The 14,477-nt window shown below is 47.6% G+C and overlaps 1 protein-coding gene across 1 annotated transcript; it reads left to right on the forward strand.

Moving 5' to 3' along the window:
• Window positions 1-163: 163 nt before the first annotated feature.
• On the forward strand, window positions 164-8,858 carry Retn (resistin). Its single transcript, XM_041678302.1, has 4 exons — window positions 164-292; window positions 7,370-7,509; window positions 8,308-8,385; window positions 8,649-8,858. Exons 2-4 carry the CDS (start codon window positions 7,380-7,382, stop codon window positions 8,783-8,785), a joined length of 345 nt encoding a protein of 114 aa, XP_041534236.1. The 5' UTR covers window positions 164-292; window positions 7,370-7,379; the 3' UTR covers window positions 8,786-8,858.
• Window positions 8,859-14,477: the final 5,619 nt, after the last annotated feature.

The following is a 14,477-nucleotide window of genomic DNA, read 5'->3' on the forward strand; positions in this document are numbered from 1 at the left end:
CTAACTCTGGGGAACAGATACAATTTAGCCCACAACATTTGGGTGACAGAAGACGTGTTTCACTGTGAATAATTCAGAGAAGGGTCCATCCCTCTGGGGACACAACCAGACAGGTGTGGACAGGATGGAAGGCACCCCAACGTGTTTCATCTGGAGGGGATGATGTGAGTAGAAGGGCATGGGGAGCTCAAGGCTGCAAAGCTGAAAACGTGGAAGTAGAGTGTTGACCATTGATGCTGGGACTCTAGAGCTTGCCGGAAGTCCCGGGTTCCATCCCTGACCTTAGAATAAGGTGAGAAGTACAGGGCCCGTCAAGATTTTTGGTTACTGATAAATGGACACCATGGTTGTGGGCTGGGCTGGAGCCAAACGTAGCGCCCCTTGGCGGTGCGATGTTTACTTCTCTTGGGTCCCCTTCTGGGCTTGTGAACTATGCTTTATGAAGAGTTGCAGCCAGCAAGAAGGCTCCTTTTGATTGCGAGTTCATTTAAGTCGAGGGAATCTAAAGACAATTCCCAGAACGGTTGAGAACACGAGCCCCTGGTATTCTAACCGGATTGTTCTGAGCGCCCCAACTCGGGACAGAAAGATCATGAAATCTGTGGGATGAATAATAATTGTGTGGGAGGAAGTGGGTCGTCGCAGACTTATCCCGCCCCCACCCCGGAGACCAGCTGTCCTAGATTCAGTGCGGAAGGGGTCGGTGTTAAGTGGAGGGAGATGAAGGGTGTTTTTCCTGCTCTGTAGCTCAGGCTGCCCGGGAACTCGCTATCCCCTTGCCTCAGGCTCGGAAGTGCTGGGGTGTTCTGGCATGGGAGGTAATTCTAAAGGTAAAAATGTAAGCTCTACGATCCCTGGTGGAAAACTGCGGTTTCTTTCCCAGAATCTGTGTAGTTAAGCAAGACGAGCGCCAGGGGATGCTGCAGCTCAACTTTCCAGTTTCTTTGCTCATTCCAGATTGTAATCAGGGTTTAAGCGACTTTACGTGGACTAAGGATTAGTCCTTGGTGCTCAACAGAAGCAAAACTCTGTTGCTCAAGCTACTCTCACTTTTTTATTAAAAAAAAAAATCTCATCACACTATGTTGTCTTGACTGTGAGACGATGTGGACCAGGGTGGGGGTGGGGGCAGTGCTGGGATTAAAAGGCAGGGGTAGATCCACTGTCCCTGCCTACTTTTCTTTCTTTTTTTTTTTTTTTTTTGCCCCAAGACAGGGTTTCTCTGTGTAGCTTTGGAGCCTTTCCTGGAACGTGCTCTTTACACCAGTCTGGCTTCATATTCACAGAGACCTACCTTCCTCTGCCTCTCGAGTGCTCAGATTAAAGTCATGTGCCACCACCACCACCAGGCAGCCACCTTAACTTCTAATGATACTCGAAGCGATGTGTGTGTCTTAGGGTTACTACTGCTGTGATGAAATATGACCAAAAGCAATTTGGGGAGGAAAGGGTTTATTTCACTCACAGTTCCATATATCAGTTCATCATCAAAAGCAGTGAGGGCAGGGACTCACACAGGGCAGGAACCCGGAGGCAGCAGCTGATGGAGAGGCCATGGAGGGGTGCTGCTTACTGGCTTGCTCAGCCTGCTTTCTTATAGAACCCAATACGACCAACCCAGGGGTGACACCACCCACAATGAATGGGATGGGCCCTTCCATATTAATCTCTGATTAATACAGCCCAAAGGAAGTATTTCCTCTCATGATTCTAGCTTGTATCAATGTGACATAAAACTAGCCAGTACAGTGTCTGTACCAGACACAAATCTTGATTGGCAAGTATTAATTGTCCCCCATAGTAAATGTCATCATCTGATATCTTGGCACACCTTCCACAATACAAAGAATCTCTATGAGAATAAAATGTCCGCTCTTGCTTCCTGTGTTACGTGGGTAAACCCCTCGGGGGAACTCGCTGACCTTCCTCTAACCAGTGACACTTTGTTCCTGTCCCAGGGGCTTTTGCGCCTGCAGCTCTCCTGCTACCTCCCCTTAGCTCAAGTGTCACCGCATTAGCATTACTTGCTACATGTTGTTTTCCCGGACTGTGGAGTGTCCCACACTCCGGGTTTGATTGCTGGCTTCCTTGGCACCTTCCATAATGGGTCTCCCAGCATCTATGGGCTCCCACCCCTGCCTTCCTGTCTTCCGTAAACAAACAGCATCCATTTTAATTTGATTCAGTGATCAGTAGCCAGGAAAATGCTGCGCTTGCTGGATCCTTCCTGTTGCCTCATAACAAGGGGCCTATGCTGTCCTCTCAGGGCATGTCCCTAGCCCTCAGTAACTCTCCAGGTAAGGTGTTAGGTGGGGCTCTAGGCATGACTTAGCAGTGGAGTGCTTGCCTGAAGTTTCCCGGAAAGGAACTGGGGACATGGCTCAGAGGTACAGCCCCTGCTTGGAACCCAATAGTGAGGGTGGAGCGTGCCTCAGCAGTATGGCACTGGTTCAGCGTGGTTAAGGCCCTAGATTCAGTCCTCACTGCTGCACAAATTAAAAAAAGAAAAAAGAAAGAAACAATAGCCATCAAATTCTCCGTCCAGAACATTTTTGTGTTGTTGAAGTTGCTCAAATCTGGCAACACAAGTTGACTGACGACTCCTTGCTGCCAAGAACATTGTGAAAATGTGTCTGGGGTGAGGGAATGGCCTGGTAGGGGAAAGGATGTCCTTTCTGAGGCAAGGGTGATGTCCTCTGGGTCTAAGGTTAGCAGCACATGGTAATTGGCTGTACACAGTTCTATCTTGTGTTTGTGCACGGTGCGTGGGATAGAACCTGAGGTCTTGGCATACCCTTGAGCCAAGCTCCAGCCCTTCATTGAGGGATTCTAGGTCGGAGCTCTTCCCCTGAGCCACACCCCAGCCCCTCCCTGGGGAATTCTAGGCAGGGGCTCTTCCCCTGAGCCATACCCCAATCCCTTACAGAAGGATTCTAGGCAGGGACTCTTCCCATGAGCCATGCCCTAGCCCCTAATGGGGTATTCTAGGTAGCTGCTTTTCCCCTGAGTTACACACCAGCCCCTCAATGGGGAATTCTAGGCAGGGGCTCTTTCCCTGAACCACAACCTAACTCTCCACCTTTATTTTTTGAGGCAGGGTGATATTTTAAAAATTGAACTTGAAGTTTGCTGATTCAAGCTAGACTCTGGCTGTCCAGCCCTAGGGATCCTCCTGTTTCTGCCTCCCCATCACTGGGATTATAAGTATAGTTTTGTTTTTATTGTGGATGCTGAGGAGTTAAGTTTAGATCCTTATGCTTACAGAACAAGCACTTTCCTGACTGAGCCACCTCCCCAGCTGTCCCAGTAGCCTTTTGAATGTGCGTCCACCTCACGTGACATCAGTTGTGCCATCTGTAAAATTGCACACAACTCTTGCAAGAGTTGAGAGGGAGCGTTGCGGTACATGTGTAGTCATCGGGGTTAATGGCAGAGGCTGAAGAGATGGGAGGAGGGAGTTGGAAGGAGGATGGCTCAACTTCATTTCAGGAAACGGTAACCAGATGGTCCTGGCCCCACTCCTTCCCTCCCTCAAGACTTCTTCTTTTGGAGGAAGTTTTAAGTTGCTCCATAAATCCACGACCCATTACTTTAGTTACTCCTGGCAGTAGAAACGCAAGGACTGTAGCTGGGGAGATGGCCCAGTGGGTGAGAGCTCTGGCTGCTCAAGGATGAGGACCTGAGTGTGCATCTCTCACACCCATGGGAAAAGCTACAGTTAGTTGTGTGCTTGCCTCTAGCCCCAGCCATAAGTGTGGCTGAGACAGAAGGACTGCAAGGCTCTCTGACTATTGGTCTAGGCCCAGGTTCAGTAAGAGATCACGCGTCATGGGAATCAGGCCAGGAGTGATGGATCTGGGCACCTGGCATGCTTCTCTGTCTTCTGCATCTTTGTGCCTGCATATGCACACAGGCACATACATCACACACAGTCCTGCACATACAACACACACACAAGATCAATTTAAGGAAGTTTTTTTTTGTAAAGTTGTGTGTTTAGGGGTTCCTTTTAACATGGGGACACTTTGTTAAGTCAAGGAGAAGAGGAAGTGGAGATGTAGCTTGGAGAAAACAAGGTGTCAGGCTTAACACAGTCCAACATAGATGGAGCTTGGCAAAAGGAGACTGGAATCCTAGCATTGGAGAGGTTAAAGCAGCAAGATCACAAGTTCAAGGTTGGGGCTGGAGAGATGGCTCAGTGGTTAAGAATGCTTGCGGTTCTCAAAGATCTATGTTTGGGTCCCAGTACCCATGTCTGACACCCACTTCTGGCTCTTTGAGGGTCACAACCCCCTATACACATAAATAAAATATAAATACACGTAACAAAAATATAAAGAAAATTAGTTCAAGGCAAGGTTACTCTTTTCGTACCCTTGGCCACATGAGGAGTTCAAGGACAGATTTGGATACTTGAGACCTGTGAAAACAAACAAGCAAACACAAACAATCCAAAAACCAACACGGACACTGGCTGCTCTTGCAGAAGACCCAAGTTTGGTTCCCAATACCTACATGGTGGCTCACAACCACCTGTAACTCCAGTTCGAAGGAACCCAGTGCTCTCTTCTGGCTCCCATGGGCATGGCGCTCATGTAGCAGATACATACACACAACTAGAAGTTTAGAAGTACAAACAAAAGTAGAAACGACACTGGTCACATTGGGGAAATCTTTCTTTTTGCCTTTCATTATTAAAGATGATTCTTTAAAACCAACAGCAACCTGAGGCTATAGGTAATAATACAGATGCGAGGGGAGCACAAGCTTTTTTGTTTTATTTTGTTTTTTTGAGACAATTTCTGTGTGTAGCTTTGAAGCCTGTCCTGGCACTCACTCTGTGGAGTGGCCTCGAACTCACAGAGATCTGCCTGCCTCTGCCTCCCAAGTGCTGGGATTAAAAGGGCGTGCGTCACCACTGCCTGGCAAGTACAAGCTGTTTATTTCAAGTATAACAAATGAAACTTGTCAAATACTTAAAAGAGGGAAAAAGAAGGTACCCTCCCTCCAGGCCAGAGGACTGTCTGGGTGTATTGAGAATGATGTGTCCATCTTTCTGCCCTTTTATGAGCTCAATGGTATTACTGGGCTCCCCCTCCAGAGTGATGGGCTTTACAAGAATATGCACCCCGCCTCTGAGATGAAGCAGGCACAGGGCAGATTCCCCTGGGCGTGGCCATCTTGGCCATCTTCTAGCTTCTTGCTGACAAAGATCAACTTGTGCTGATTTGGGCTGGGGAGATGCTGTTCTTGCCTTGGATCTTTGCCTTTGACACGATGGTGTCACTGGGCTCAGCCTCTAGGCTTACCAGTTGAGGATTTTTCTTTTCCATCTATGTCTATGTGTGCATATATGTGCATGTGAGTGTAGGTGCCCACAGAGGCCAGAAGGGGGCGTTAGATCTCCTGGTACTGGAGTTTATAGGTGTTTGTGATCTACCTGATGTGGATGCTGGAACTAAATTCCACCAGAGCAGCAGTAGACACTCTTAATGGCTGAGCCAGCTCTCTGACTCCAGTTAAAGGTTTTTTCTTTCCCCCCTGAGCTGCATCGTAGTGATGGTGGTAGCACTCCTCACCAAAACCCAGCTATGGTCATAATATCAGGCCTTTGAGACAGGGTCTCATGTAGTTCAGGCAGGCCAGGGACGCACTATGTTGCCAAGGATGATCTTAAACTCCCAAACCTCGGACCTCTAACTCTCTCTCAAGTGTTATGGTTATAAGCACTGCTGCCTTGCCCTTCTTGATAATACTGCACTGGGACTGATGAGATGGCTGATGAAGGAACCTGCATCTAGGCCTGAGGATCTGAGTTTAATCCCTGGGACCCACATGGTAGGAGATAACCAACTCCTGAATATTGCTCATCACAGCCAGCATATTAAAGTCTTTTCATTCGTCTGATTTATAATTTCCTCTGCCGATCTCAATTTCGCATCAGTCGCCGTCTCATTAAAGATGGAGAGCTGGGTGGTGGTGGCGCACTCCTTTAATTCCAGCACTTGGGAGGCAGAGGTGGGTGGATCTCTGTGAGTTCAAGTCCAATTTGATCTACCAGTCAAGTTCCAGGACAGTAGGGCTGTACACAGAGAAACCCTGTGTGTGTGTGTGGGGGGGGGAGGATGGAGAGAGGTCAGTGCAACAAGTCCAAGTCCAACAGTTTGCAAACCTGACAACCTGAGTTCAGTCGTCCTCTGACCTCCACCAAGGCATGGTGCGCGCGCGTGTGCACACACATACACACAATCACACAATACAATAACAACTAAATATTTTTTTCTAAATAATATTTTTAAAGTGAGAAAATAAACCAGTCCCACTGAGTCATTTATATACATGAATATTCTGTATTCGGACCAGAACTATGACCACCCAGTGGTTATCATTTAAGTTACGTGTGAGAAAGAGGGATTTCCAAAGGACCCAGAGGGTTGGCCCCTTGCTCCCTGAACCAGAACGTAGAGCTCTTGCCTAGAATCCCCCAGTGACGAGCTTCAGGTGATGGCTGACAGCTAGAGTGACTTTTGGAACCTTCCAAGAAGGGCTGGGGGCTTAAATTCATGGTAAAGCTCCTGCTTACACTCCTATGGTGTGGGGCTGGAAGCTCCATGGTAGACTATCTGCATAGAGTACAGCCCTGAGGGGTTGGAGGTGTAGCCCAGGCAGAAAGCACCTGCGGAGACTCTTCAGCTAAGTGGCTGGGGACATAGTTCAGAGTTAGGGGCCTGCCTAGAATCCCCTAGTGAGGAGCTGGGGATGTGACTCAGCAACTGAGCACTTGTCTAGATTTTAGGTGGTAGGACTCGATTACAGAGTATGTCTACAACCAAACAAAGAAACATACACGACAGCTGTGGTCACACAGGGACATTGTCTCAGTTTGAATGTCCAGCCCCTCCCTGAAGGTAAAGCCTTGACTCCTACCCCTGCCTCTCCCACTCTGGTCCCTGGAGTTATCCGCAGATATCACCTCCTGAGCAGTACCTGATGCAGGAGGGGCTGTGCAGGAGGGAAGTACCTCCTCTGGGGTCTCTAGAGTCTGCTTCTCTTGGCCCAGATGTGGCAATGGAGGGCAAGGGCCAAGGGGCCAAGGGACTTATTACCCAAGGCAGGATGGGCTCCGTCCAGAGGTCTACAAAAAGGAGCTGTGGGACAGGAGCTCATGGCCAGACCTGATTTGTGTCCCGCTGAGTCCACTGCCACAGTAAGTGACAGCCCTTCCCTAGTCGGAGCTCTGATGTGGGGTACCTAGGGTCACTGAATGTCCATTCCTGTGTTCCACAGGTACCAAAGGCCATTGTGGTCTGGCTCTCTCCAGCGTGGGAAGGGTCTGATCTAAGGTGGGGCTCTTGGTTGTCTCTTGCAGTACTTACAGGATGAAAAACCTCTCGCTTCTCCTCCTCTTCCTCCTCTTCCCTGTCCCGGGGTTGCTGGACTCCAGCAGGTCACTCTGTTCCATGGATAAAGCCATTGACAAGAAGATCAAGCAAAGCTTCAGCTCCCTATGTGAGGAGCCCCCCACCCAACCTTGCTGAGGGCCTCACAGGCTTATCTCATCCCCGTGGAGTCTCATCACAGACCCACCCAGCTGCAAGGCTAAACTCACCCAGTCTGCAGCTTCCAACCCAACCCCACCCTGCCCTACCTTGAATCACAGCTCCAACCCACAACCTAACTCCTTCCCATCATCACCCCCAAACCTCCCCTCACCCCCAAAAGGCTTCAATTTGCAGTTCAAGAAGTCTTCCAGCCCCTGTTCCTTTTGCCTCAGTCTCCTGAGTGTTTGGAGTACAGGTGTGAGCCACCATTCTATCCTCTCGGGGGACAAATTATTTTACTATACACAAGTGTGCTGCACATGTGTGTGTGTATGTGTATATATGTGGTACACATGTGTGAAGGTGCATGTGTGTGCATCGGCATGGGGATGCCTGAAGCTGACGTAGAGCCATCATCCCTGATTTCTCTCTACTTTGTTGAGGCGGAGTCCCTCAGTTGAACCCAGGGCTTGTGGGCTTGGGAGAGTCTAGGCAGCTTGTTCTGGGGACCCCATGTCTGTCTGTCTCCTGGACGCCGGGTTTATAGGTGGCCCTACGCATGCCTGCCTGGCTTTTAGGTGGGTTCAGGGAATCTGAGCTCTGGTCCTCGCACTTGTGAGTCAAACTCTTTACCCACTGAGCCATCTCCCCACTCTAATGGGAAGGGTTTGACTCCTTTGCTAGTGTCAAACCCGGAGGTCTCCCCGCGCAAGGATGCAGTTGGGACAGCCTCGTTTTACCACCCCTTCCGCCCTCCTTTCTGCAGGGTCAGAAGCAGTAATCAGCGGTGGCATCCGATGCCGGACAGTCTCTTCCAGAGGGGACTTGGCCTCTTGCCCAGAAGGTGAGTGCAAACTGTTGCTCAGACTTTCTGGACGTCCCCTGAGACTCCTCTGCTTCCTCAACTCGGTCCCCAATATCTACTTCCTTAGGACTCTGTCCCACCCTCCAGTCTTCTTGCTCCCAGCCCAGCTCCAGGTCTCCATCAGCCCTCCACCCCGTCATTTTACCCTCTACTTCCCAGGCAACAGCCTCCAGCCTCCTCAGCCCATCTCCCCCGCCCACTCCTGCAGTTTCTCAGCTTCTCAGGGGCTTCTCTCTTTGCAGGCTTAGCAGTCACCAGCTGCTCCTGTGGCTCTGCCTGTGGCTCGTGGGATGTTCGAGAGGGAACAACGTGTCACTGCCAGTGTGCAGGCATAGATTGGACAGCAGCCCGTTGCTGTACCCTGGGGGTTGGTGCCTGAGGTCTTGAGAGTTGAGCTGGTCTGCCATGTGCTGGGGCAGAGGGATGGGGCTGGCGAGAGGGCAGGGGGCAAGTCCAAGATGAGGGGCTGGAAACAGGGAATGAGGTGATAGTGATGTTGCTGCTGATGGTGATGATAAAAGTGAATGGTGAAGTGGACACGAGCCTCGTGTGGTTTCTTTAGTGGAGAAGGAGGTGTGTGGGAAGTGTACCACATGGAAGTTTTTTTCTCTCTATCCCCTTTTCTGTTTCTTTTTTTCTTTTCCTTCCTCCTATCCCACCTTTTCAACAGGGTCTCATGTAATCCAGGCTAGCCTTAAGCAATACTCGCCATCACAGATGAGACTGGACCTTGGCAGGACGGGGGATCCATAGTTCTCAAGTCCGTTTTTCACTTCTGTGGATGCACTGTCAAATACATACTTACAATCAGAGGCATCCAGGGCACCTACTCTGTCCATCCCCGCCCCAGGAATCCTAGAATAGAAAAGCCCAGGGCAGAGGATAATTTTTTCCTTGTATCTTGAGCTCAGAATAAAGCACAGCGTGCGGGTGCTAGTGAGTGTCTATTGAATGAGGGGCAGTGAGACAACTCAGTGGGGAGTGTGTTTGCTGCTGAGGCTGGTGATCTGAGATAGATTCCTGGAACCTGCGTGGTGGAGGGAGAGCGCTGACTCCTGCAAGTTGTCCTCTCACTTCCACGTGCACTGAGGTACCTGTGCACCATGTGCACACACGCAGTAGACAAATAATAAATAAATGCAATAAAATGTTTGTCGAATTCATAACTCTGTGATGGTTAATCTTGATTGTCAGCTTGACAGGATGGAGGGTTACCTAGAAGACACACATCTGGGCATGCCTGTGAGGGGGTTGGTAGATTGGGTTAATCGATGGGGAAAACCCTGAATGAAGGTGGTAACATTTCACTGTTGGACATCCTGATTACGTAGAGAGGAGAAAGTGGGAGCTGGAGAGAGTTCAGAGGTTAAGAGCACTTGCTGCTCCCTCAGAGGACCCCAGTCAGTTTCCCAGCACCTGTGATGGGCAGCTAACAACCACCTCTAATTCCTGTGCCCAGACACATGCATTCACCACACACATGCACGAGCGCGCGCGCACACACACACACACACGCCGAAACAAAAACAAAAACAAAGAACAAAAAAATCATAAACCCCAAATCCATGAAAACACAAAATTGAAAAGAATAATGTACAAGCAAAAGGCCCATAAGATAAGAAATATAAAACAAAAAGCCTGCAAAAACACCATTGAGTTCTTCCTGTGCCTGGTGTCTTCCCCTAAGTATGGTTCATAAGCCTGTGAGACTCCATTTGAGAGAAATTTTCCTTTGCAAGCAGTTGTCAGGTGAAGATGGCTTCTTGGTCAGGAGTGGGAGGCCATGTCCACTTCCCCCTCTCTGTTTTGGGACGCCATCTGACTTGACCTGCATACAGGTTCATATGTACATTAGTCCTATTGGTCTGGAAGACACTGTTCCTTTGTTGTCGTCCATTCCCTCTGGTTCTTACAGTCTTTTCTCTCCTCTCCTGCAGAGCTCCCTGAGTCCTGAGGGGGAAGGATTTGATGAACACAATGTAGTGTTATTTCATGTGTATTTTAATAAATAAAGCTTGCCTGAAGATCAGAAAGTAAAACAGCCACCCTGGTCAGATTTACAGACCACACAGTGGTGACACACATCTTTATTCCCAGTGGTCACAGTAGTTTGCCATAGAAACCAGGCAGTAGTGGTGCACGCCTTTAATCCCAGCACCAGAGAAGAATATAAGACTGGAGTTTTATGGCTGTTTTGCTTTTCTGACCTTCAGATTGAACCCCAATATCTGTCTCTGGGTTTTTATTAATCATGCTACAATTTAGGACCGAGTGTTCCCAATTTTCTCACTCTGCACACTGTCCAGTTTGGGGTCTCTTTGTTAGCTCCTATCTACTACAAGAAGAAGCTTCTCTGATAACGGCTGAGCGAGATACTGATCTCTGGGTATTGCAGAATGTTGTTTGGAGACATTTTTTTTGCTATGTTCCTTTAGCATAACAATAGTATTTGGTTTTCCCCTAGACCCATGGCCAATCCAATCTCAGGTTCTTGGCCACTGTGGCATTGTCAGACAAGGCTACCATCTCATGGAGTGGCCCTCAAATCCAGCCAGAGAGTGCTTGGTTACTCACACAATGCTTGTGACACTATTGCATCAGCATTTCTTTCAGGAAAGTCACTGTTGTGGGCCACAGGGCTTGTAGCTACCTTAGAGATTACCCCTCTCCTTTGGTAGCAGGCAGAGTACCTTTCAGTACCATGAACACTAGTCAGTAGGGGTGAGGATTCTAGGTAGACACCAATTCTACTTCTTCATGTTCTATGAGTTATGTAGGTGCTGTCTTCAACAAATAGGGCCTTACTATCAGTTTATACTAATAGTTGGGACTCCATCTGCCTTGGAGGCACACAGGTTCATATGTACACGAGTAGCTGGAGTTGTTTGGGGGTTTGCACGGGGGCCCTTTTGGCCAATTCAAGTAAATATAACCTATTCCTGGCACTGGAGGGTTCACTTGGTGGGGAAAGATGTCTAGTCTAGTTGGGGCATTGTTGCCCTGTTATTTTGTGACTTCATTTACATTTCTTTCATTCACACACATACATATATATGCACATATATACACACACATATGGAAACATCAACAGGAATAGGTTTGCATATGGCCCTCAAACGGCACTTATTGTTAGCTGCTCCTCCCTGTCTTCCCTCTCTTACCCCCTCTTCCCTCTGCCTTCCCATTTAATCCTCCCACTCCAATATCCCCATAACTATTTATTCTATTTCTCCTTTCTTGAAGATTGTCTCCACACCCAGTCTCTTACCCTATACCTAACCTCTGTGGTTTTGCAGATTGTAGTATATATACTGAAGGCTAAAAAGCTAACATCTACACATAGGAGAATACATATTGTATCTGTCTTTTGTGGGCTGGGTTATACCTCCTTCAGGAGGATGTTTTTCTAGCTCCCTCCATTTACTTGAAAATTTCATGATTTCACTTTTTTTTAAAAAAAATGATTTTTCAAGACATTGTTTCTCTGTGTAGCCCTTGCTGTCCTGGGATTCTCTCTGTACACCAGGCTGGCCTCAAACTCACAGAGATCTGCCTGCCTCTGCCTCCGAAGTGCTGGGATTAAAGGCTTTTGCCACCACGACCTGGCATAATTTTTTTTCTTTTCTCCACCCTTAGTACCTGCCATCCACCTATTCAGTAGGCACAAAGGGGGCATCTTTTGTTTTGTTTTGGTTTGGTTTTTAAAGACAGGGTTTCTCTGTAGCTTTGGAGCCTGTCCTGGAACTACCTCTTGTAGACCAGGCTGGCCTTGAACTCACAGAAATGTGCCTGCCTCTGCCCCCACCCCAGTGCTGGGATTAAAGGCGTGTGCACCACCATCACCTGACTATCTAATTTTTTAAATAATATTCCATGGTGTGAATGTACCAGATATTGGTTATTCATTGGTTGATGGACATCTAGGCTCTAGTGGTCCTTTGGTTACATGATCAAGTGTGGTATAGCTGGTCCTTTGGTAGATCTAGTCCTAGTTTCCCAAGGAACTGCCACACTGATTCCCATAGTGGTTTCATGAGCTTGCAGTCCCACCAGCAATGAATGAGTGTTCCCCTTTCCCAGCAAGAGCTGTCATTTGTTTCATTGATCTTGATTGTTCTGATAGGTGTAAAATGAAATATCAAAGTGGTTTTAATTTACATTTCCCTGATGGCTAAGGGTGTTGAACATTTCTTTAAATGTTGTGTTTTTTGTCAAGAGAATTCTTTTTTTAGTATTTTTTTAATTTTATGAACATTGATGTTTTTCCTGATTTTATGTCTGTATGAGAGTGTCAAATCACTTGCAGCTGGATTGCAGACATTTATGAGTTGCTATATGGGTGCTGGGAATTGAACTCAGGACCTCTGGAAGAGCAGCCAGTGCTCTTAATCACTGAGCTTTCTCTCCAGCCCACTCTTTTGAGAATTCTATGTCAGTTCCATATCCCATTTTAAATTGGGTCATTTGTTTTCTTGATGTCCAGCTTTTTCAAGTTTTTTAAAAATATATTTTAGATATTAGCCCCTCTGTTGGATGTGTAGTTGGTAAAAATCTTTCCCCACTCTGTAGGCTGCTGCTTTGTCTGAATGATAGTGACATTTGCCTTACGGAAGCTTTTCAGTTTCATGAGGTCCCATTTATTAATTATTGATCTTAGTGCCTGTGTTATCAATGTTCTGTTCAGAAAGCCTTTTCCTGGCCCATGAGTTCAAGGCTATTCCCACTTTCATTTTCTATCAGATTCAGTATATCCAACCTTATGTTGAGGTTCTCGTTCCATTTGTAGTTCACTTTTATTCTGGGTGATGAATATGGATCTATTTGCATTCTACTTCATGCAACCATCCAGTCTGACCAGCACTCCTTGTTGAAGGTGTTATTTTTTTCCCCAGTGTGTATTTTTCACTTCTCTGTCAAAGATCAGGTATCCATAGACATGAGGATTTATGTCTGGGTCTTCAATTAATTTCTATTGAGCAACACACTGGTTTTTGTGTCAATATCATCCTGTCTTTATTACTATAGCTCTGTAGAGCAATTTGAGGCCAATGATGGTGATATCTCCAGCAGTTCTTTAAATAAATAAAGTCTTAAAAATTTTAAGACATCACTTAGACGATAGACACTCAAAATATGCAAATACACATGCATATTCATGTGGATATGTCATAGTTACAAAGGTATGCAAATAAGCGTGTGGCGTACATACATGAGCTGTGACTGAAGGCATTTGGAGGTTTGAATGTGCATGTATGTGAATGTATGTGTGTGAACCAGGAAGGGGAACAGATAGATGGAGTGAGTGCCTTTTTTCCTTCTGGTGTGTCCATGTTGGGGGAGAGAATACCTTGAGGACGCCACCAGGGCAATTGTTACGGACTTGGGTCTGCCCTCAGTTTAGATGTAGGTGTGGTGTCAAAGTGGTTTTCTCTTCTTGCCTCACATCCGTTTTGCTCCCATGGTGCAATCGGTTAACATGTGATACTCATATGAAAAGTAGAACTTGGATGGGGCGGGGTTGAGCTATGGAGTGGGGCTGGAGGAGGAAGGTGTTTTGGGGAGAGGGAACTCAGTCAGATTCTGAGTTGATACAGCCTTTCTTGTGGAAACAGAGAGCATAGAAGAAAAGCTGGTCATGCGGGGCACAACTGTAATCCCAGCTGGGGAGGTGGAAAGAGGGAGCTTTAGGACTTGTTGCCCAGCTAGCCTTGCGTACTTGGTGAGCTCCAGGCTACTGAGAGAGGCTGCCTTAAACACAAGGTGCCATTGCCTGAGGATCAAAAGCTGGGGTTGTCCTCTGCCCTCCCCCAAAAAAGTCAGGGAGATGCAGTCAGGCCCATTCCATCTGTCTGTTCCATGTGTGTGTCTTCCGGGTGGTGGTGGCGCACACCTTTAATCCCAGCACTTGGGAGGCAGAGGCAGGCGGATCTCTGTGAGTTCAAGACCAGCCTGGTCTACAAGAGCTAGTTCTGGGACAGCCTCCAAAGCCACAGAGAGATCCTGTCTTGGGGAAAAAAACAAAACAAAACAACAGCAACAACAAACCATGTGTGTGTTTTCCACCCAGACCC

The sequence above is a fragment of the Microtus oregoni genome, unplaced genomic scaffold (genome assembly GCF_018167655.1).
Source record: "Microtus oregoni isolate MIOR12 unplaced genomic scaffold, Mior012 000029F_ref0000214, whole genome shotgun sequence".
NCBI classification, from domain to species: domain Eukaryota; kingdom Metazoa; phylum Chordata; class Mammalia; order Rodentia; family Cricetidae; genus Microtus; species Microtus oregoni.

Bases quoted from the DNA above. Each gene is read 5' to 3' on its own strand.
- Retn (XM_041678302.1), top strand. From the start codon at position 7,380: ATGAAAAACCTCTCGCTTCTCCTCCTCTTCCTCCTCTTCCCTGTCCCG. The intron at 7,510-8,307 runs GTGAGGAGCCCC...TCCTTTCTGCAG, and splicing joins GCAAAGCTTCAGCTCCCTAT to GGTCAGAAGCAGTAATCAGC. The intron at 8,386-8,648 runs GTGAGTGCAAAC...CTCTCTTTGCAG, and splicing joins CTTGGCCTCTTGCCCAGAAG to GCTTAGCAGTCACCAGCTGC.